The 24,395-nt window shown below is 33.8% G+C and overlaps 1 protein-coding gene across 1 annotated transcript in view; it reads right to left on the reverse strand.

The window, feature by feature from the left end:
• The window catches only part of KIFAP3 (kinesin associated protein 3), a 188,882-nt gene that overhangs the window by 115,364 nt on the left and 49,123 nt on the right, over window positions 1–24,395 (reverse strand). Inside the window, exon 9 of the mRNA XM_044675890.1 lies at window positions 23,571–23,749. Within this exon, the coding sequence (XP_044531825.1) occupies window positions 23,571–23,749 (179 nt within the window). The remainder of the gene's footprint in view (window positions 1–23,570; window positions 23,750–24,395) is intronic.

A 24,395-nucleotide genomic window follows, 5' to 3' on the forward strand; every position in this document is an offset into this window, starting at 1 on the left:
AGTTCCTTTCACAGTGTATTAGTGTTCCTGCTTTTTCCCAACCCAGCCAACACTGATATTTTCCCAATTTGGCACCTTTGCCTATTTGCCAGGCATCAGAGTTGATTGGATTTGCATTCTTGTATATAAGCAATTTGAAAGAATCTCATAGTTAATCATTTCTAATCCTTCTTCCTTTGGTCATTTCTAAAAAAAATTCTTAACTTCTGTCTTAGAATCAATACTAGGTATTGGTTCCAAGGCAGAAGAGTGGGAAGGGCTAGCCAACGGGGGCCAAGTGACTTGCCCAGGGTCACACAGCTAGGAAGTGTCTAAGGCCATATTTGAACCCAGGACCTTCCGTCTCTGGGCCTGGCTCTCAATTCACTGAGCCACCCAGCTGCCCCCTCCTTTGGTCATTTAATCACTGAGGAATGACTTCTTCTGGCCTCATATTTGTGTTACTTCTCCATATATTTTAATGTCACATCATTATCAAACTATCTGATATATTTTCCCTCAAATTAACAATTTCCCTTAATATCTTAGTTCTCTTATTTTCTTTTTGTGGAAAATATTTTCAATTTCATGTAACATAAATTATTTTTTTATTTTTTTGTGATCATATATCCCCTTATTTGATTATGAATTCTTTCTCTAGGAATCCATGGGAAAAAATGTGAAGGAAGCAGCCTAGCAATACCAGATTTCAAACTATATTACAAAGTGGGAATCATCAAAACAATCTATTACTGGCTAAGAAATAGAGTGGTGAATCAGTAGAATAGATTAGATACACAATACAAAGCAATAAACTACCATAGTAATTCATTTTTGATTAACCCAAAAAATCTAAGCTTTGGTGGGTAATAATTCACTATTTGACAAAAAAACTGATAAAATTGTAAAGTAGTTTGGAAGAACCTGGGTATATATCAACATCTTTTTTTTTTTACAATTGAATTTTTTAAATGTTTTTTTTTAGACCCTTAACTTCTGTGTATTGGCTCTTAGGTGGAAGAATGGTAAGGGTGGGCAATGGGGGTCAAGTGACTTGCGCAGGGTCACACAGCTGGGAAGTGTCTGAGGCCGGATTTGAACCTAGGACCTCCCGTCTCTAGGCCTGACTCTCAATCCACTGAGCGACCCAGCTGCCCCTATATGTCAACATCTTAATGCCATATTTCAAGATAAGGTCAAAATAGATAAATGATTTAGACATACAGTACCATAAGTAAATTAGAGTAACATGGATCTAAGTATACAATCAGGTGCTAATCTTACACATTTTATCTACACCACTTCTCTTGTCCATGTCTCTTCACTTACCCCTATACTATTTACCTAATTGGTCTACCTACCTCAAATTTTTCATCATTTCTATCAGTCCTCCACACAACTGCCAAAATGATTTTTCTAAGGTGAAAGTATAACCATGTCAACAACATTCTCTTCCCTCTCAATAAACTCCAGTGACTTGTTATTTCTAGGATCAAACACAAAGTCCTCTAAATCTCCTCCTACTCAGGACTAAAAAAAGTCTGTCTACAATTGATGTCTCCACTTCCTTTCCTCTCACTCTCTTTTTCTTAACTCTTTTGTGGTCTGGCTTGTAACCTCAACATTTAATTTAAATTCCTCTTTCTAAAGTTAACAATGGCCAAATCTAATGGTCTTTTCTTAGTCCTCATTCTTCTTGTCCTCTCTGCAACTTGTGACACTGTGAATGACTCTCTTTCTCCTTAATATTATCTTCTATGTGTTTTTTGACATTGCTTTCTCCTGGTTCTACTTCTACCTGACTGCTTCTTCTTTTTGCTTTATCTTTATTCAAGTTATTCCTGATGACTATGGATATAATTCTCTTCTTCCTTTATGCTATTTTGCTTGCTGATTTCATCAGCTCCCATGAATTCAATTAGTATCTCTGCATAGATGATTCTCAAATCCATTTGTCTAGCTTTAATCTTTCTTCTAACTTCCAGTTTCACATCAACTGCTTAATGGACATCTCAAAGTGGATATTCTTGCAGACATCTTACATTTGACATGTTCAAAATGCCTGAATTCATTATCCTTCCCACCAAGTCTTTCCCCCATTCTTTATTATTGCTTTTAAGGGTACTACCATATTCCCAGGCACAAATTTAAGTATCACCCTTTACTTCTCATTCTTTCTAACTCCCTATATCTAGTCTCATCAGCCAAATCCTGTCATTTCTTCCTTTGTAACATTTCTCATGTATGCTCCTCTTCTCTCCTCAGTACCTCAAGCTTAGATATACAGCAATAGCCTGATGATGGTTCTTCCAGAAGAGAGATCTGAAGTCCCTGACCTACTCTAGTGCATCCTCCTTTCTGCTGTCAAAATGATCTCCCTAAAACACAAGTCTGGCCAAGTCCTATTCAATAAATTCCTAACTCAACAAACCCCAGTGTTTCCCTATTACCTCCAGAATCATATGTAAAATTCTTTTTGCCTTTTAAAGCTCTTCATTACTTAGCTCCTACTTGCATTTCTAGTCTTACCACATCTTAGTCCTCTCTCCTCCACACAGTCAATGATGCAGCCTCCTCTTTGTGTTCCTCAAACAAAACACCCCATATCTCCACATCCAACATTTTTTATGGACTGGCTCTTCATTGACCAAGCTAAATAAATCCATTTATACACTCTAAGTTACAGAGGTGGTATATCAGAGTGGACTGAAAGCCCATCTGGGACTCAGGAAGTCTTTGATTCAAGTTCCTCCTTTCTCCCTCCTCACCTCTACCTCCTGGATTTTCTGACTTCAAGTCATGGCTAGTCTCATCTTTGCAATAACAAGTGTTTCCTAATCTTCTCAACACCAGTGCCTTACCTCTGAGATGATATCAAACTTATCTTGTTTGCCTGTTGACTCCCATTAGACTTTGAGCTCCTTGGTTTTTATCTTTCTTTTTATCCCCATAACTTAGCTCTATACTTAGCACACAGAAGGTCCTTAATAAATGCTGATGGGGACTGAAGAAAAACCTCAGTTTGAATCTCACCTCTCACTCATGGTCATTGTATGAGGGCAAGTTACTTAACCTCTGTGTAAGCCTCAATTACATTATCTATAAAATGAGAGTAGTAACACTCATACTACTTTACTTCACAGAGTTCTTGTGAGGATTAAATAAGTTACTTTATTTAATACTATTTTTAAACCTTAAAGCAGTATATAAAGATCAAGTATTATTATTACATTACGTCCTCTCCCCAAACATATGCATAAACGTCTCTAAAGAGAACTACCTTATAAAGGGAGTAGGGTATGGTAGAAAGAACACAGAATTTATAGTCAGAAAAATTAGGTTCAAATCCTGGCTCTGCTATTTACTATCTGGGTGACTTTGGGGAAGGTACAATGCCTTCTGGGACTAAGTTCTTCATCTGTAAAATGGGAAGATTGTAGTAAATAACTTCCTTTAACATTTGAAACCTCTGATTCTACATCTTTCAGTGACTTTAGCATAAGACGTACTTTTTATTTTCTTCCACATATACCTAATAGAAGTAGGGAGTTATGAGAGACAAAGCCCTCTAGCCAACCAGCTTTTAAAGTTCTGCTCTATTTTAATATATTCTTAAAAAGCAAGAAATAGGGGCAAGTAGGTAGATCAGTGGGCAGAGAGCCAGGCCAGGAGAAGGCAAGTCCTGCATTCAATTTGACAGCAGACACTTCCTACCTGTGTGGTCATGGACAAGTCACTTATCTCTAAATGCCTATTCCTTAGCATTCTTTTGCCTAGGAACTGATACTTCGTATCAATTCTGAAACAGAAGGTAAAGGTTAAAAAAAAACAAGAAATGAAATAATAATCATACATTTAAAAATAAAGATACCAACTTAAGGATATTTACAAAAACTTTTATGGTCTAGTCATCAGAATAAAGACTTAAGATTAGTTCTTTCAATTAGGATTGGCTTTAACAAGGAAAGATTAATTCATTGTCTCTACTTAGCACTTATTTAAGGGTGGAATGCCTATTCACTTTCTTTTTTTTTTAAACCCTTAACTTCTGTGTATTGGCTCATAGGTGGAAGAGTGGTGAGGATGGGCAATGGGGGTTCAAGTGACTTGCCCAGGGTCACACAGCTGGGAAGTGTCTGAGGTGGGATTTGAACCTAGGACCTCCCATCTCTAGGCCTGACTCTCAATCCACTGAGCTACTCAGCTGGCCCCCTTCACTAACTTTCTTTAATTTTCAATCTACAAAATCTAAGTAAATTCAGAAGCATGTACCCAAAGTTATTAATCATGGAAAACAATTTCCAAAATTGAAAAGAATTCTATTTGTTTAATAGTTCAAACTTGCAAAGTAACATGGGGCAGCCACTCACCTTCTAAGTACTATATATCTAATTTTGGTTATGAATTTATAAACACAATCAACTCCTGATTAAAGGATTTGTGAATGAGAAAGGATCTAATAGATTATCTATTCTAACTTCTTCATTTGACAAGTAATCTAGTGCCTCAAGAGGTGATAATTGACCAAGGCCATCTATGTAACAAAAGACGATCCAAGTTAACAAAACTGTAAATGGACCTGAGGCTGTACTCGGAACTCATTATTTATTTCTCTTACTATTTTCACAGCTGAAAATGTCTTCTCTGAGGATTAAGCTTTTCAAAATAAGGAATGCTAAAATACTGATAGCAGACTTGGAAAAGCCCTTGATATTATATAGTTTGGCCTTCTACTCCAAGTAGAAATATCTTCTACATTTTGAATATATGATCAGTTAACTGTTTGAATAATTCCAGTCAGGAGAAGTGATTACTTCAAGAAGCAATTAATTACAGCTTTGCTGGTCTATTAGTTTTCACTATCTGAAAGGTCTCTCCTTTGTCAGTGTCTAAGTCCTATAAAACCTGAATATTTAGTCATCACTTGTTCTATAGAAAGTCCAAAAAAGGGCAATGTACTTTTGAGTGGATATTATATGGGAATATAACATTCTATTACATTCTATTCAATCAGTCATCCAACATTGGATATATGAAGAAAGGCAAAAAAGGTGATATAAGACTAAGAATAAGAAAAAACTAGATCATCCATTATCCTAAGGCAGCATTTTACATTACTCTTTCTTTACTTCATTTAAAGTCAACTCCTAGAACAGTGATGGTGAACTAACGGAACGGGTGCCAAAGATGGCATGCACAGCACTCTCAGTGGACACATGGCCACGCCTCCCCCAACAAGTTCATTACTAGAAAGGCAGAGGGACTTGAGTGAAACTGTCTCCTCTCCCTCTCCACACTTGCCCAGCAGCCCATTGGGAGCTCACAGTGGGGATGATGGTAGTGGCTCACAGAGCTGGAGGGGAGCTGAGTGCTCAGGCCACTCTCCCTCTCCACACTTGCTGAGGACATTCCTCACTTCACCCATCCCTCTACCCACCCAGCAGCCCAATGGAAATGCTTTTTCCCTCCTGGAGTGTTGGGTACGGGGAAGGAGGCAGGGCATTCACAAGTACTCAGGCTGGTGGGTGGGGTGGGGGGGTGAGGTCTGTCACTTCATCTCTAAAAGGTTCACCATCACTGTACTAGAATATTAGGTAGAGTCAGACACCAAGCCTTCCATTGTCTACTCCTCATTGTGCATGCAAATAAACAATAATCAGAGATATATGTGTGAAGTTTTTAAGACACATTAATACATCTTTCTTAAAATTTTTTCCATTTAACTCAGAGGATACTTTGGCAAGTCATATAAACTTTAGAACCAGAAATCTAAATAAAACAAGCAGGCATTTACTAGAATACTTATGTAAACCATCACAAAGATAAAAGGTTAAAATATTAAAAATTTAAATCTTGGAACACTTCCTGACTTGCTATAGATCCTTAAACTGATTATTCAAATTATCTCTTTGGTTAGATTCTCAAAAAAGGCAGAAAGAGTATCATAATGTCCACCCATTACCTTTTGTTATTTTACATACATGTGAGAAAGCCCTTTTCTGTATCTGTAATCTCAGTGCCCAGTAATAATCCCCAAACATCTTTAATCTAACAGTTTCTAGCTCTACTTCCTTAAAGCTATGTACAAAAATAAGCATTAATAAATGGAAATTCCCAACTAATAAGCAGGAGTAGAAGGGAAGATAAGGATAATCTGCCTTCTTTAAGCCTTCAGAGCTTGCTGTATTAACATAATAAGGAATGGATTACAGAATTTTATTCCCCTCAGCCAAGAAACAGATATGAGTGAAATGATATCTAGAACTTCACTGGTACCTAAAACAAGCAGTTTAACTAAGAATATTCAATTAAACATACTGCACTTAAGCTACATCATTAATTTATATTCTGATTTAGGAAGACAGCAGGCAATACTAATACTGGATAGAAAGCCCAACTGTGACTTAAGAAGACTTACATTCAAGTCCTCCCTCTGAAACATATTGGAGCAAATCACTTAATCTCTCAGTACTCCAGGCAATTCTCTAAGACTATAAATTATAGTTGCTGATCTGTATTGCTGAAGGGAGTTTAGTTTTCTCACTGGAATTCCCTATACCAATGGAAAAAAATCTAGTTCTATACTGTGATGCTTCATATTTTATTTTAAATGCAGAATGAAAATTATCTTATATTTAAAATTATCATATATTCAAAAGTATTATCTAAGTTTGAATAGTGGTGTCATTATCTGAGGTCATTGTTTCCTTTTCCAGCCAAAAGAGAAACTCTGTAGTAAGCCTTAAGAGAACCATTTTTCTCTCTTATTTTTTAAGCAGCTTGGATCCTCTCTGATGCTAGTCTTAAGTTTTCTGAGATGATTTATTTCCTTGTTGACTTTCCTGTTCCTATTTTATCTAAAGACTTTAGGAATTCATTTGGAACTATTAGGCTAGTAGTGCCAAACTTAGATATAAATGGAGATCAATAAACTATAAATTAACACCCCTGAGAGCCACAAATTTACTTAGTATTAAAATGTAATATTATCTATGTATTTATTGTTTTTTTAATTTATTTTGTCAAATATTTTCCAATTACATTTTAATATGATTTGGGCTGAACAAAGGCGCCCTGGACCTGCAGGCTATAAGTTAGACAACTTTGCTTTAGGCTACCACTAACACATATGAAAAGGCTATAAATATTTTCCATAGCCTATTTGACACAAAGAGGAAGAAATATTAACTAAATATGATAGCAAAAGAAGAAACTATATTTAATGATGTAATCTAACTGGCTGACATAGTAGCAACTCATTTTTACATAGTTTCTAGAGGTCACATCTGATACTAATTATTTTAAGTTACATTTTTATTTTGAAAAATTTGCAATGCATACCAATGATTGTTTGAGAGATTTATAAACAAATAATCTCTCAGATTTATTTGTTAACTGTCTTTTCATTTCACCAAATAGAATGTAAAATGTGTGCCAGGAAATCAATCACAAAGTTAAATGATAGATTCTTATTTATTTGACACATCTCTCTAGTCCATGACTTTCCAGTTGATAAAGGCACAGTGCCAACCAGAAAATGAAATAACTTATCCAAAATAACTGTCCAATATTTTTTCTATGAAATGGAATTTTATACTAGAAATTAGGAATGTAGATTTGTGTCCATTTTGAATTTTACATGAAAACTAGCATGAAGAAATGCCTAGTCCTTTAATAAGCTTACTTCAAACTTCAAATGATTTTTCCAATGTCACTTGAAAGTCAACATTTTATTGGTATTTATTTGCTGTTGATACAGATGGAAAATTATCCAGAAATCAAAACTATATTCTAGACAAAATTTTTCAAAAAACAAAGATTCTTTAAGCCAGTAACTTAGAGATGAGGCAATATGGCAAGTCATTTAACTTCTATTTGCCTCAGTTTTCTCAATTGTAAAATGGAGATAACAGCACCTACCTCAAAGGGTTACTGTGAAGATCAAAATGAGATAATATTTGTAAAAAGTGCTTAGCACAGTGACTGGTATATAGTAGACACTATATAAATGTTTATTCCATTCCATCTCCTTCTAATCCTGGTTCTGCCATTTACCTTGGGCAAATCCCTTACCACTCTGGGCTCCAATTTTCTCATCTGTAAAATTAAAATGTAGGGCTAGAGTATATCTAAGGCCTTAATTTCTAGATCTAAAAATTAAAACAATGAAAGACCTTTGAATAAATTCCAGTCCTGCTTTAAATACATTGTTTTAAAAAAAACAACTACCAAATCATCTTTCTTAAATTTTAATTACATATTTCTGGGAGGAAAAAGCATTTTTATGAACCAAATATACTGAAATGATCACAGGATCAAGGATCAATGGCTGGAAGGAACCTTAGAAATCATCTAGTCCATCTATCATGCTTTGAGAATGAGGAAAATGAGGCTCAGGAAATTTGTGTTCATAGTCACACAGTTAAATAAGGGGCATAAGTAGGATTTGAATACAAATTTTATGACTCCAGAGTCAGTGTTCTTTCCAAAGCACTAAATCTATTTGCTAAAGTTATATAAATCTTACATATTAGCTGCATGTTGATTGACAATGTAGTCTGAACTAATAGCAAGACAGAAGAATTAATTAGGTATATCCTACCAAACTCAAGGGGACACTAACTGCTCATATCATGATGTCTTTCTAAGAAAGATCAACAAAGACAAGAAACATTTTAAAATTAGTTTCCAAGACCTGATTCCTAATGTACTGACATGTACACATAAAGTATGTAGGGACCATATTATGATGGTAAAGATGACAGTTGAAACCAAAGTCCTGTGATTAAGTCACTTAAGTGCCAAATTTCATAAATAATAACAAATATTTACTGAGTATTTACAGAAAACATGGCAATGCACTACACTCTAAAATTTAAAAAGTTTAGATATAATCCACAGACTAAAATAATCTTCAATATACTGTTAATAAAGGAAATTTTAAAAGTGTGCCTGTACATTTGCTTAACAAAAACAAAAAACATATATAAAAAGTAGCAGGGACCTTGGCTACTTAAAAGAAGAGTCATTAGAAATCATTATATCACTGGCCTTTAGCATATGATGTTCACAAAAATGTTTCTCATAACAATTAAACTTATACTGGGATCATGAAAAACATTTTTTTAAAGAAAAAAAGCATATGAGTATTTTTATGTAAAATAGTTGCATCAATGAGCATTTATTAAATGCCTTCTATGTGCCAGGTAGTTAGTAAATGAATAGATAAAGGCTTTTGAAGGCTGAGATCCCCAATCAAAACTTACCATAATGCAAATAACTGTTAGGTTAAGATGATGCTCCTCAGTGCCAAGATTAGAAAAGTATATTTTCTGTTTTTAAGGGTCAGTTTTTGGAATTCAGGATCAAAAGTGGAAAACTTTCTAATTCCAAGGTTTAAGTTTAGTACTGGATTTACTTCATGACAAATTTGTACTAATATTATAAATAATTCTGTGATGCTATTCTCCATTGATCCCATTTGTTCTCAAATTCAGATAAAATCACAGTAGAATGATAGTGAGGAATGAAAAGCATGTTGCAGGAATATCCTTACTAACTCTTTGGGACAGTCCTAGGGGAGGGGAAAGAGAAAACTTCTTCAGGCCATGTTACTACTGATAAGAATATAGCTGCAGCAGAAGTGACAACAGAGGGGAAAAAAAGAGTGTATTATACATACGGTGTTCTGCATTCTCTTGGAGGGATTTTCCTTAACATCAATATCAGCAAAAACTGGATATTGATATCAGACTGAATGTTAAATAAGAAAACTGTATAAAATGTCATCCAGCAGAGCTCAGGAGGACTAACTAGGAAAGGAGCAAAGCCAGCACCAACTTAAGTAAAAAAGCCAGTAGTCTTTTAGGAAAAAAATAAGTGCCAGAGACATAAGTGGGTTCTCAGTCTAGAGGTAGATAAAATGGAGTGCTTGAGAAATCCCCAGGATAAATCCCACAGTAAAGTCCTTGGAATTCTTGGAGAACAGTAGTAACCAGTATATGTGCTGTAGTGAGCAATGTGAACTGGGCTTTTATGGGCACTGACTTTAAAATATTTCCTAGGAAAAGACTAGAGATAAGTAGTAAGTTTGAAATGCAACCACAAGACTCAGAAAAAATCTTTGTAAAGTAAATGCATTTGACCAATTAGAAGGGGTTACATGATGCCAAGGGGTAAAATTGTAAGTTAAATTACATATTAGAAAGCACAGTTCTAAACAAAAGGTGGTGAAAAGGACAAATTATAGAAGTTTTATCAAAGAAAATGACAGTAATGAGATAACATATTAAAACATATGGGATTTAGCTAAAACAGTTTTTAGGGGAAATATATCTCTAAACACATTTCATCAATAAAAAAATAAAGAAATCAATACATTGGGAATAAAACTAAAAAGACTAAACATCAACAAATCAATACATTTTCTACTAAAACAAAAAAATTCTGAAAATTAAAGAATAATAAAATTGAAAGCAATAAGACTATTGAATTGATAATTAAAACTAGGAGTTAGTTTTTTGAAAAACAAACAAAAAAATACATTTAGGTAATTTGACTTCAAAAAAAAGGGAAAGGAAAACCAAATTATTTATATCAAAAATATAAAAGGAGACAAACAAAATAATGACAGAAAAGGAAATTTTAAGAATTTATTTTTCCCATTATGAACCAATAAAGCTCATTACTTAGGACAAAAATCCCTAAGTTAGCAAAAGAAATAGACTACTTAAATAATAAATATTTAAAAAAGAAATTATACAACCCACAGACTCCTCCCAAAGGAGAAAAAGAAGAATTCTTTTTTTTTACACAATTTACAATTCTAACATTCAAAGAACAATTAATCCCAACATTATATAAAACTATTTATAATAATAAAAGGAACCCTTTCAATCTTTTTCTAGGGTACAAGTATCAAATATTTGCCTAGATGCCTAAAATGGAGAGAAAGTAGAGAAAGATAACTACAAATCAATATCCCCAATATTGATACAAAAACTTTAAATAAAACATTAGCAAGTAGGCCACAATGACATATTAGAAATATTGTAAGCTGAGACCATGTTGGGCTTATACCAGGGAAGAAGTATTGGTTCAACATAAAAAACTATAAATATAAGTCAAGTTAATAATATCAATAACAAAAACCACATTCTAATATCGATAAATATAGAAAGACGTTTGACAAAATCCAACACCCATTTTAATGAAAAACTCTAGAAAGCATAGAAATAAACAAACCATTCCTTATAAAAAATAATTATTTAAAATCCAAGAACAAATATTATAAGTAATGGTAAAAAGAGGCCTTTCTAGTAAGATCAGGTATAAAACAAGGACATCTATTGTTACTACTATTTAATATAGAACACTAGCTCTAGAAATAAGATAAGGAAAAGAAATCTATATAATTAACAAAAGGGAAGAAAAATCACTTTTTGGCATACAATGATTTCCATAGAAAATCTTAGAATCGACCATAAAATTAAAGGAAACAATGTCAGAAATTTTCAGGATATAAAATAAATCCACATTAATCATCAGTTTTCCTAATATTAACAACAAAACCAAGCCAGAAGAATCAGAAAGAGAAACTCCACTCAAAACAACTACAAAATGGGGGCAGCTGGGTAGCTCAGTGGAGTGAGAGTCAGGCCTAGAGACAGGAGGTCCTAGGTTCAAACCCGGCCTCAGCCACTTCCCAGCTGTGTGACCCTAGGCAAGTCACTTGACCCCCATTGCCCACCCTTTACCACTCTTCCACCTATGAGACAATACACCGAGATTAAGGGTTTAAAAAAAATCACCTAAGTAGAGTATCTTAAATCTCATTTAAAATACATATAAAAACAACTACAAAATATTTGGAAATGTATAATACCAAGATTTATCCATGAAGATATGAATCTAATAATAAAACATTCTTTGAAGAAATGCAGACCAAAGTGTGTGAAAAAAACAAACATTTACTCACAAGTAGATCTATAATTTAAAAGGCAATTGTACTTCTGGGGCAGAGGCAAGATGGCAGAATAGAAGTCAAGAAAGGTCAAACCATTATAAGAATCTTATTCAATCAACCTTAAAATAATGCCTCCAAATGAATACTGGAAAGAACCAACAAAGATATGGAGTAAGGCAACTTTCACAGAAAAAACAACTTGAAAGGCAGGCAGAGAGGGTCTGGTTCACTGGGGTGAGAAGGGAGCACAGCCTGCAAGAGGACACAACAAGAAGTACCAGCAAGCCAATAATGAACCACCCTCCTCTACCCTCCTCAAATACTATTCCAGGTTCAGAGCAGTTGTGACCCTGAGACCCTGCCTAAACCAATAGTAGTGTGCAAACCCCCCTCCCTCCCCCCGCCCCCAGTGTTTCAAGCCCTAGTCCAAGTCTACAGTAAGGCAGTCCCCCTCAGTACACCTGGTTGTATAAGTTGGGAACAAGGTTCAAAGCCCCTATCCAAGCTTAAGGAGAGGTAACAAGCCCCAGGGCAAGGTAGTCCATAGTGTGCCAGACCTGATCAAGCCCAAAAGCCTGAGGCTAGACTCTGAGCCCCAGAACAGGGTCATTCACATTGCTCTGAGTTCTACAAGTCATCAGCAGTCTCAGGAGTCTCAGCAGGTGACTGAATCAGCAGTGGGGATTGGCTTTCAGAGCTCGCAGTCTATAGGCTACCAAACCACCTTGGAAGAATTGAAACTTACAGAAACCCAGGACTAGAGCAAAGAGTAGAAGCAAGGAAAAACTGAAATTTCAGAGACTGCCCTCTCTACACTGAGAATAGAGCCTACATTTAAGATAAAAGTGAAAAAGCTGGGAAAATGAGTAAAGAACCCACCTAACCACAGAAAATGTTTATGGTGTTGAAGAGCAAGGCACAAACACTGAAGGGGACAGTGAAAGCAAGGTAAATACATGCAAAATTTCAAAGAAAAATATGAATTGGTCTTGGGTTCTGGAAGAGCTCAAAAAGGATTTCAAAAAATCAATTAAGAGATGCAGAAGAAAAATGGGGAAGAGAAAAGAAAGCAATGCAAAAGGAAAATAACAGCAGAATGGCCAAATGACAAAGGAGTTTCAAAAGCTCATGGAAGGAAAACTACAGACCAATCTCCTTAATGAACATAGATGCAAAAATCTTAAATAGAATACTAGCAAAAAGACTACAGCAAGTGATGAAGAGGGTTATCCATCATGATCAGGTGGGATTTATACCAGGAATGCAAGGATGGTTCAACATTAGGAAAACCATTCACACAACTGACCATATCAACAAGCAAACCAATTAAAACCACATGATTATCTCAACAGATGCTGAAAAAGCCTTTGACAAAAGACAACATTCATTCTTATTGAAAACAAACAAACAAAAAAGAAAACACTAGAAAGTATAGGAATAGAAGGACCTTTCCTAAAAATAATAAACAGTATATATCTAAAACCATCAACAAGCATCATATTCAAAGGGGATAAATTAGAAGCCTTCCAATAAGATCAGGCATGAAATAAGGATGCCCACTATCACCTCTACTATTTAACATTGTACTAGAAACACTAGTAGTAGCAATTAGAGAAGAAAAAGAAATTGAGGTTATTAAAATAGGCAATGAGGAGACTAAGTTATCACTCTTTGCAGATGATATGATGGTCTATTTAAAAAAACCTAGGGAATCAACTAAAAAGCTAGTAGAAATAATCAACAACTTTAGCAAAGTTGCAGGATACAAAATAAATGCACATAAATCATCAGCATTTCTATATATTTCCAACACATCACAGCAGCAAGAGGTAGAAAGAGAAACACCATTTAAAATCACCCTAGACAATAGAAAATACTTAGGAATCTATCTACCAAAACAAACACAGCAATTATATGAACACAACTACAAAATGTTTTCCAAACAATTAAAACTAGATCTAAACAATTGGAAAAACATTGAGTGCTCATGGATAGAACGAGCTAACATAATAAAAATGACCTTTCTATCCAAATTAATTTACCTATTAAGTGCCATACCTATTCAAACTACCAAAAAACTTTTTTACTGAATTAGGAAAAACTATAACAAAGTTCATTTGGAAGAACAAAAGATCAAGAATATCAAGGGAAATAATGAAAAAAAAAATGAAGAAAGGTGGCCTAGTAGTACCAGATCTTAAACTATAATATAAAGCAGCAGTCATCAAAACAATATGATACTGGCTAAGAGACAGAAGGGAGGATCAGTGGAATAGTCTTCGGGTAAGTGACATCAGCAAGACAATGTATGATAAACCTAAAGAACCCAACTTTTGGGACAAAAATCCACTATTTGACAAAAACTGTTGGGAAAATTGGAAAACAATGTGGGAGAGATTAGGTTTAGATCAACATCTCACACCCTACACCAAGATAAATTCAGAATGGGTGAATGATTTGAATACAAAGAAGGAAACTATAAGAAAATTAGGTGAACATAGAATAGTATACCGTCAGATCTATGGGAAAGGGAAAATTTTAAAACCAAGCAAGAGTTAGAAAAAATTATAAAATGTAAAGTAAATAATTTTTATTATATTAAATTAAAAAGTTTTTGTACAAACATAAACAATGCAACCAAAATCAGAAGGGAAACAACAAACTGGGAAAAAAATCTTTACAACAAAAAACTCTGACAGAGGTCTAATTACTCAAATGTACAAGGAGCTAAATCAATTGTATAAAAAATCAAGCCATTCCCCAATTGATAAATGAGCAAGGGACATGAATAGGCAATTTTCAGATAAATAAATCAAAACTATCAATAAGCACATGAGAAAGTGTTTTAAATCTCTAATAATTAGAGAAATGCAAATAAAAACAACTCTGAGGTACTACTTCACACCTAGCAGATTGGCTAAAATGAGAGAAGGGGAAAGTAATGAATGTTGGAGGGGATGTGGCAAAATTGGGACATTAATGCATTGCTGGTGGAGTTGTGAACTGATCCAACCATTCTGGATGGCAATTTGAAACTATGCCAAAAGAGCTCTAAAAGACTGCCTGTCCTTCAATCCAGCTATAAGCATTGCTTGGTTTGTACCCCAAAGAGATCATAGATAAACAGACTTGTACAAAAATATTTATAGCCTCACTTTTTGTGGTGGCAAAAAACTGGAAAATGAGGGTATGCCCTTCAATTGGGGAATGGCTGAACAAATTGTGGTATATGCTGGAGATGGAATACTATTGCTCTCAAAGGAATAATAAACTGGAGGAATTCCATGTGAACTGGAAAGACCTCCAGGAATTGATACAGAGTGAAAGGAGCAGAGCCAGAAGAACATTGTACACAGAGACTGATACACTGTGGTAAAATCGAATGTAATGGACTTCTGTACTGGCAGCAAAGCAATGATCCAGGACAATTCTAAGGGTCTTATGAGAAAGAATGCTATCCATATCCAGAGAAAGAACTGTGGGAGCAGAGACACAGAAGAAAAACAATTGCTTGATCACATAGGTTGATGCAGACATGGTTGGGGATGTAGACCCGAAACAACCACACCATTGCAACTATCAATAATATGTAAATAAGTCTTGATTGATCACACATGTTAAAACCAGTGGAAATGTGTGTTCGATATGGGGGTGGTGGTGAAGGGTAAAGTAAAAACAAGAATCATGTAACCATGGAAAATTTTTCTAAAAAAAATAAAATATTTAAAAATAAAATAAGGGGGGAGTTGGGTAGCTCAGTGGAGTGAGAGTCAGGCCTAGAGACAGGAGGTCCTAGGTTCAAACCTGGCCTCAGCCACTTCCCAGCTGTGTGACCCTGGGCAAGTCACTTGACCCCCATTGCCCACCCTTAGCACTCTTCCACCTATGAGACAATACACCGAAGTACAAGGGTTTAAAAAAAACCAAAAATAAAATAAAATAAAAGCTCAAGGAAGAAAATCATTCCTTAATAATTAGAAATGGGCAACTAGAAGCTAATGACTTTATGAGACATCAAGAAAAAAATAACACAAAATCAAGAGAATGGGGAAAAAAACAGAAGAAAACATGAACTATCTCATTGAAAAAACAACTGACCTGGAAAACAGATCCAGAAGAGACACTTTAAGAATTACTGGTCTACCTGAAATCCATGAGCAAAAAAAAAGCCTAGACATATTTCAAGAAATTATCAAAGAAAATTGCCCTAATATTTTCAAACAAGAGGGTGAAACAGAAATTGAAAGAATCCACAGATCACCTCCAGAAATAAATTCCCAAATGAAAACTACCGGGATTATTATAACTAAATTCAAGAGCATCCAGATTAAGGAGAAAATATTGCAAGCAGCAAGAAAGAAACAATTCAAATACCTTGGAACAACAATCAGGATTTATATAGGAATTAACAGCTTCCACATTAGGGACTATCATATCTTGGGATATGATATTCCAGAATCAAATGACCTAGGATTTACATCCCAGAATCTCTACTTAGCAAAACTGAGAATATTTTTTGAGAGGAAAAATGGTCATTTCATAAAATAGGAGATTTCTGAGCATTCCTGATGAAGAGATGAGACCTACATAGAAAATTCAATTTCCAAACACCAGATCCAAGAAAATTCTAAAAAAGGTAAATAAGAAATAAAAATTAAGGAATTCGACAAGATCAAACTATATATTCCTGTGTGGAAAGATGATATTTTTTTTTGATTTTTAAAGATTTTTATCAAAATTAGAGCAATTAAAAGAAGTATACCAAACACAGGGTATGGGAGTAAGCTGATTAGGATGAAAAGATATGCAACAAAAATCAAGAGGTGAAAAAGAGGATTGCACTGAGAGAAAAGGAAAGGCAGAGGTGGAATGGAGTAAATTCTCTCACCTAAAGTAAAAAAAATTATTACAGTGGAGGGGAAGATAAGAGTGGTGACTGGCAATATTTAATTTATGCCTTACTCTCACCGTAATTGGCTCAGAGAGGGAATAACAACCATACTCACTGGGGTATAGTAATTCTACCTAACCCTATAGTGAAATAGGAGGGAAAAAAGTCAAAGTGGGGTAAAAAAGGTGGGGCAAAGCAAAACACTTGTGAGGAGGGAACAGAATGAAAGGAGAAAGAGAAGGATCAAAAGGGGAAATAAAATGAAGTGGAATATGAAATTGGTAATCATAACTGTGTGTAAATGGGATGAACTCACCCATAAAATGGAAGCAAATAGCAAACTAGATTAAAAATGAGAATCCTACAATATACTGTCTACAAGAAACACATCTGAGGCAGGGAGAATACACAGAGTTAAAGATAAGGGGCTGGAACAGAATTTATTGTGCATCAGTTGAAGTAAAATAAGCAGGAGAAGCTTCATGATCTCAGACAGAACTAAAGCAAAAATAAATATGGTTTAAAAGAGATAAGGGAGGAAATTACATCTTGTTAAAAGATATTATAAACAATAAAGTCATATCAATACTAAGCATATATGCACAAAATGATATAGACTAGATTTTTAAAGGAGAAACTAAATGATCTTCAGGAGGAAATAGAGAATAAAACTATACTAGTGTGAGGCTTCAAACTCCACTTTCAGATCTAGATAAATCAAACAAAAAATCATAAGAAAGAAGCAAAGGAAATGAATGAAATTTTAGAAAAGTTAAAACAAATAGATCTCTGGAGAAAACTGAAAGGAAATAGAAGGTAATATACCTTCTTTTCAGTACTATATGGCAACTATGCAAAAACTGACCAAGTATTAAGGCATAAAAATTTCACACAAAAAATTCAGAAATGCAGAAATTATTAATGAATCCTTTTCACATCATAACACAATAAAATTATAATCAATAAAGGTCCATAAAAAAGGTAAAACAAAAATTAATTGGAAAGTAAGTAATCTACTGCCTAAAAAGTGGGTCAAGGAACAAATTATGGGAAAAATAATTTCATTAAGGAGAATGACAATGAGGAAACAAAAATTTATGGGATACAGGCAAAAGCAGCTAAAGGAAAATTTAAATCTCTAAATGCTTACATCAATAAAATTGAGAAAAAACATGTGAATTGTGCATGCAACTAAAAAAACTAGAAAAATAATAAATTAAAACTCTGCAATTAAAGACTAAATTGGAAATACTAAAAATTGAAGAGGAAAATTAATAAAATTGGAAGAGAACCATTGAACTAATAAATAAGACTATAAATTTGTTTTATGAAAAAAACAAATTAGAGCACTGTTTAATTTGATTTAAAAAAAGTAAGAAAATCAAATAATCAGTATCAAAAAAAGGGTAAACTCTCCACTAATTAAGAGGATATTAAGGCAACCATTAGGAGCTATTTTGTCCAATTATATGCTAATAAATCTGTTGATCTAAGTGAAATGGATGAATATTTGCCAAAATATAACTTGCACAGACTGATAAAAGAGGAAATAGAATACTTTAATAATCCCATCTCAGAAAAATAAGTTGAACAAACTATCAAATGAACTCCCTAAGAAAAAATCTCAAGGTCCAAATGTATTCACAAAAGTGAATTCTATCAAATGTTTAAAGAACAATCAATCCCAATACTATGTGAATTATTTGGGAAAATGAGCAGAGAAGGAATCCTACCCAAATTCTTTTTATGACACAAATATGGTTCTGTTACCAAAGCAAGGAAGAGCAAAAACAGAGAATAAAAAGTATAGGCCAATTTCATTAATGAATATAGATGCAAACATTTTAAACAAAATGCTAGCAAGGAGATTACAGCAATGTATTACAGGGACTATTTGCTATGACCAGATGGGATTTATATCAGGAATGTAGGGCTGGTTTAATACTGGAGAAACCATGAGAATAATTGACCATATCAATAACCAAACTAATAAAAATTACACAATTATCTCAATAGTTGCAGAAAAAGTCTGTGATAAAATGTAACATTCATTCTTATTAAAAACACTAGAAATCATAGGAATGAATGGGTCTTTCCTTAAAATGATAAATAGTATTAGCAGGTATCATATGCAATGGGGATAAGTTAGAAGCCTATTCAATAAAGATCAGAGGTGAAGTAAGGGTGACCATTATCATTATTTAACATTGTACTAGAAATGCTAGGTTTGTCAATAAGAAAAGAAAAGGAAATTTAAGGAATTAAAGTAGGCAATGAAGGAACCAAACTTTTACTCTTTGCATATGATATAATAGTATACTAGAGAATCAACTAAAAAAACTAGCTGAAATAATATTAATAACATTAGTAAATTTGCAGGATACAAAATCCAGATAAATCATTGGCATTTCTATATATTACCAACGAAATCCAGCAGCAGAAGATAGAAAGAGAAATTACATTTAAAATAACTTTAGACAATACAAAATACTGGGGAATCTCTTTGTGAAGACAAACACAGGATTTATATGAACACAATTACAAAATATGTTTCACACAAATAAAGTTAAACTAAACAATTATAAAAATATTAATTGCTCATGAGTAGGCCGAGTTAATATGATAAAAATGACAATTTTACCTAAATTAATTTACTTATTCAGTGCCACACTAATCAAACTACCAAAATAATTTATAGAACTAGAAAAATAATAACAAAATTCATTTTGAAGAACAAAAAGTCAAGAGTATAAAGGTAATTAATGAAAAAAATGTGAAGGAAGGTGGCCTAGCAGTACCAGACTTCAAACTGTACTATTAAGCAGTAATCAACAAAACAGTCTGGTACTAAGAAAAAGAATAGTAGATCAGTGGAATAAGATTAGAGAGATGCAATATATAGGGGGGTAAATGACTTTAGCAACCTAATAGCTGATAAACCCCCAAAACCACAGTTTTTGAGATAAGAATTCATTATTTAACAAAAATTGTTGGGGAAACTGAAAATCAGTTTGGCAGAAACTGGTCAAAACAGGTATATAATTTAGATATAAAGAGTGATACCATAAGTAAATTAGGGGAACATAGAATAATTTACCTAGCAGATCTATAGAGAAGGGAAGAATTTATGATCAAACAAGAGATAGAGAACATTATTAAGGTATAAAATGAATAATTTTGATTATATTAAATTAAAAGGCTTTTGTACAAACAAAGCCACCAATGTAATCAAGATTAGAAGGGAAACAACAAATTTCTCTGATAACAGTCTCATTTCTCAAATATATACAGAGAGCTAAGTCAAATTTATAGGAATATAAACCATTCCCCAATTGACAAATGGCCAATATGAATAAGCAATTTTCATATGAAGAAATCAAAGTCATCAATAATCTTATGAAAAAATGTTCTAGGTCTCTCTTGATTAGAGAAATGCAAATTTGCAAAGTAAAACAATGCTGAGGTACCACCTCATACCTATCAGATATTGGCCAATATGACAGTAAAGGAAAGTGATAAATGTTAGAAAGGATGTGGTGTAATTGGGACACTAATGCATTGCTGGTAGAGTTGGGAACTGATCCAATCATTCTGGAGAGCAATTTGGAACTTTGCCCAAAGGACTTTGCTCCTATAATACCACTACTGAGTCTGTATCCCAAAGAGATAACAAAAAATGGGAAAGGACATACTTATACAAAAATATTTATAGCAGCTCTTTTTGTGGCAGCAAAGAATTAGAAATTGAGGGGATATCCATTATTTGAGGAACGGCTGAAGAAACTGTAGTATATATTGGTGATGGCATACTATTGTGCTATAAGAAATGATAAGCAAGATGATTTTTTTATAATGAGAAGGTTTGGGGATTGGACAGATAAATTGGATAGAGGTGTTTATTAAGCAATTATTGTCACCAGATTGAAAAATTATTCTTGATTCCCTTTGCACTGAATGTTATACTTTCTAACTGGTAGATGGATAGGAATCAAATTCTGTACCTTAAACAGTCCTTTAAAATAGAGAATCCTCACTCCTGACCTCAAATTATCAGGGGGATGGAGTTAAAGACAGGCAGTTACATACACAACATCTCTTCATTTGCTCCTGCTCTTCACTTAGCCAACTAAGGGAGCTGATGAAAGCTGCCCAGGGACCTATATGAAAAAGCTCTGCTATGTATACTGTGGCTCTGGAGAAAGATGCTCAGGGAACTAGGAGGAGGCTGGTTCTACCTGAACTTATGTACAGCAAAGTAAGCAGAACTGGGAGAACATTGTACATAGTAATGGCAATACTGTACAATGATGATAACTGTGAAAACTTGGCTATCCTCAGCAATGCAATGATCTGGGATAATCTCGAAAGACTTATATATATTTGATTTTTAAAACATTTTTTTTAATTAGAGCAATTGATTTTTCCTTTTTCTCATCTTGTACTGGAAGTACATATATAATCATTATTTACAAGTTAATTTTTTCTCCTTTTTTTGAATTTTATTCTTTTTATTTTTTTATTATTTCTTTTGCCAATTGATTTCATGCACCCCCGTGACTCACTTAGCCATGCATCCTTGGCTGACTTTTTCAGGGAATAATGTGTTAGTTAAATATTTTCCTCAGGGGGGGTGTGTGTTAAGTTTTTATAATCATAATGTCTGAACTATAATCTATATTGCAAGTCAATTTTTACTCCTTTAGAAGTAAACTCAGGGGGGTAATGTTAATTCTCAGAAGGAAATGTATGTTTTATAATCTATAATGTAAAGTTTAAATTCTTTGAAAGTAATTTCAGGATAAGGATTTTGCCATCTCCCCAGAATCCAGACGACGAATCTGTTTGGTGGAGGCACCAAAAGATGCCTGAAGAGCCTTCACTGGATTATGAAGATCCAATTTGAACTTTGGGGCGCAGTTGATCTGAACTATGGGGTTGGATGCATTTATTTTGAATGGACAGTTTATGCCAGAAAGGGGGACTGCCCCCTTAATGGTTTTTTTGTCAATGTACCAAACATTAGTTTTGTTCTTTCTCCCTTTTATCTCTAAATTATTGTAAATTCTAATTTGATTATATTTTCCTGATCCATTGGGGAGATTTTAGCACAATAGTATTCTATCACCAGCATATATAGGCGCAGCTGGGAACTCTTTTACAGGGAGTTTGAAAGTCCCTTCGTGGTCGCCAGACTGTTATGATTAAAAATGATGAGGGCCGAGATTAAAAGGAAGAATAGTATTTTACTAAAAGCCATGCTGATAGAGATAAATTGACCATGCGCCTGGTAAGAAACCTATTCAACCTCACCTCCGCCATTTACCTCTCCTCTCTCCGAGCGCTTAGGTAGCTAAAGAGGCAGGTAGCTAAAAAGGCCGGTAGCTAAAGAGGCAGGTAGCTAAAGAGGCAGGTAGCTAAAGAGGAAGTTTCAAGTCACTTCCCCCTCTTTTAAAACAGTCCCTTCACCTTCAATACGTCATCCAAAACAGGAAACCCATTGGACCATGGGAAATGTAGTTTTAAGGACCCCCACAGGTCTACAGAAGTTTGTCAAACACTATATTGAGGTTCAATCCTTCCAAATAGAACCCCAGGTGATTTTAACTAACAAAAAGGTATGATTTCATAGAATCTGGGGTAGGACTAGGAGAAAAAATTTACACAAGCATAACAACACTGTAAAGAAAAACAATTCCAAAAGCCTTCAGAACTCTGATTGATGAAATGACCAACTATCTTGAGGAGGCCTATGATAAAATATGTTATTTACCTTGTGACAGAGAGGTGAGAGACTGAAGATACAAGACTGATATTTTTTGACAATGACCACTGTGTAAATTTGATTTGCCTGACTATGCTATTTTGTTATAAAGCTTTTCTTTTTTCTCTCTCAAGTGTTTTGTTTGTTTTTTAATTGTGGCAGAGGGTTAGAGGGGGAAAAAGGTTAGTGACACTCATTCCAAATATGAAACAAAAGGCCAAAGAAACATTTTTTTAAATATATGGGAAAGACTAGAAGGGAACACACCAGTCAAACAGTTCTCAAAGTAACGTGTAGGATATATCATATACTTTAAAAAAAAGTTGAAATGATATATGTGATTCCACATGTAATCTTCCTTTGTGTTATGTGTCTATGTAAATGTTATCTTAAGTATAAAATAAAAAATGTTTTGAAAGAAACATATCAGACTTAAAAACACATATTTATGCACATATATACTTATTTCCCATTATTTGTAAATGCATGTATACTTTTGTTTTAATGTTTATAGGTATATATTTAATTGATATATGTATGAATGTATGGATTTGAATACATGTATACATTTAAGAACATATATACTTAAGATATCTATTAGGACATTTAGGAATTAAAACTATATGTTATCCCCTAATTAGGTACTAAATGAGTACCCATGTGTCAAGTATTATTCATACCTCTTAAAATATTCATACCTCTTAAAATATTTCTCTCTGATCAAATGAGATTCAATTGTTAACAGAGCTAGCCCATCTGGGGAAAATTATACTCTCTTCTTTGGTGCTTTATGAAATATAATACCTTCCTCATTCAAAAAGCTTGACTTTATCAAGAAAATTCTCTAATATTAAATACCTCTTTCCCTGATGATGCCAGATAAAAAATATTACTTATGGTAATGAGAGAACTAATGGGAATTTTTATAGTAAGATACAATATAGAGCAGTTTAGGAAGTAGATTCACAACTTACCATATCATTTTTGTTTTCCATAAAAATGCTAAGCTTCTTTAGGAAAGATACCACCAGAATTAGGAGTTCAAAATTATCTCGATCAAGTGCCTTCACTAGCATATGAACTATGTTTTTGTTTCTCATTTTCAGCTCAGTACGAGTATCCTCAGCAAGGTTCAAAAGCAAATAAAGGGCAACTAGAAAAATAAAGGTAACTTGTTAGGGCGTTGGATTGACAAGCATCTAAAAAATAACAATTCTTTCTTATAAATGAAAAAGTACAGAACGGAGATGAGCATTATTTTCAGACCTTTTTAAAAATTAATTAGTGGTATGTAAATCAGATAAAAATTGTTAAATATGCAGATGTTAAACAGTAATTTTCAGAGATCTGGGAAACCAAGGCACGTTATTATCATGTGCTTTAGCACACTAAGATTGATATTCTGAAGCTAGTTCCCAAAAAAAATGTGCCTGCTAATTTGAACTAAATTTTGTGAGAAAGAACCCATTTTTCTCATTCACATTAACTACAATAAATAAAATGTTTATTAAGGACTTAACAGGACAGTTGAAAATAGGTTATTCCATCATAATTTTCCACATTTCAGTTTAAACATCTGATTAACAATATAACATGCTAAATGTTAAAATTCAATTTAAGTATCTTAAATTTTTATACAAAAACATTTAAAACTAAGAAAGATCTTTTAAAGCTTAGATAATTTATTGGTCTGAATTGAACTCACTTTTAAAAATCCTATTTTAAGATTAGCTTTTGAAACAAATATGATCAAGGTGCCTCTTGAATGATTAGGACAAAATTATTCAACTTCTACTATT

This window comes from Gracilinanus agilis, chromosome 4 (assembly GCF_016433145.1).
Source record: "Gracilinanus agilis isolate LMUSP501 chromosome 4, AgileGrace, whole genome shotgun sequence".
NCBI classification, from domain to species: domain Eukaryota; kingdom Metazoa; phylum Chordata; class Mammalia; order Didelphimorphia; family Didelphidae; genus Gracilinanus; species Gracilinanus agilis.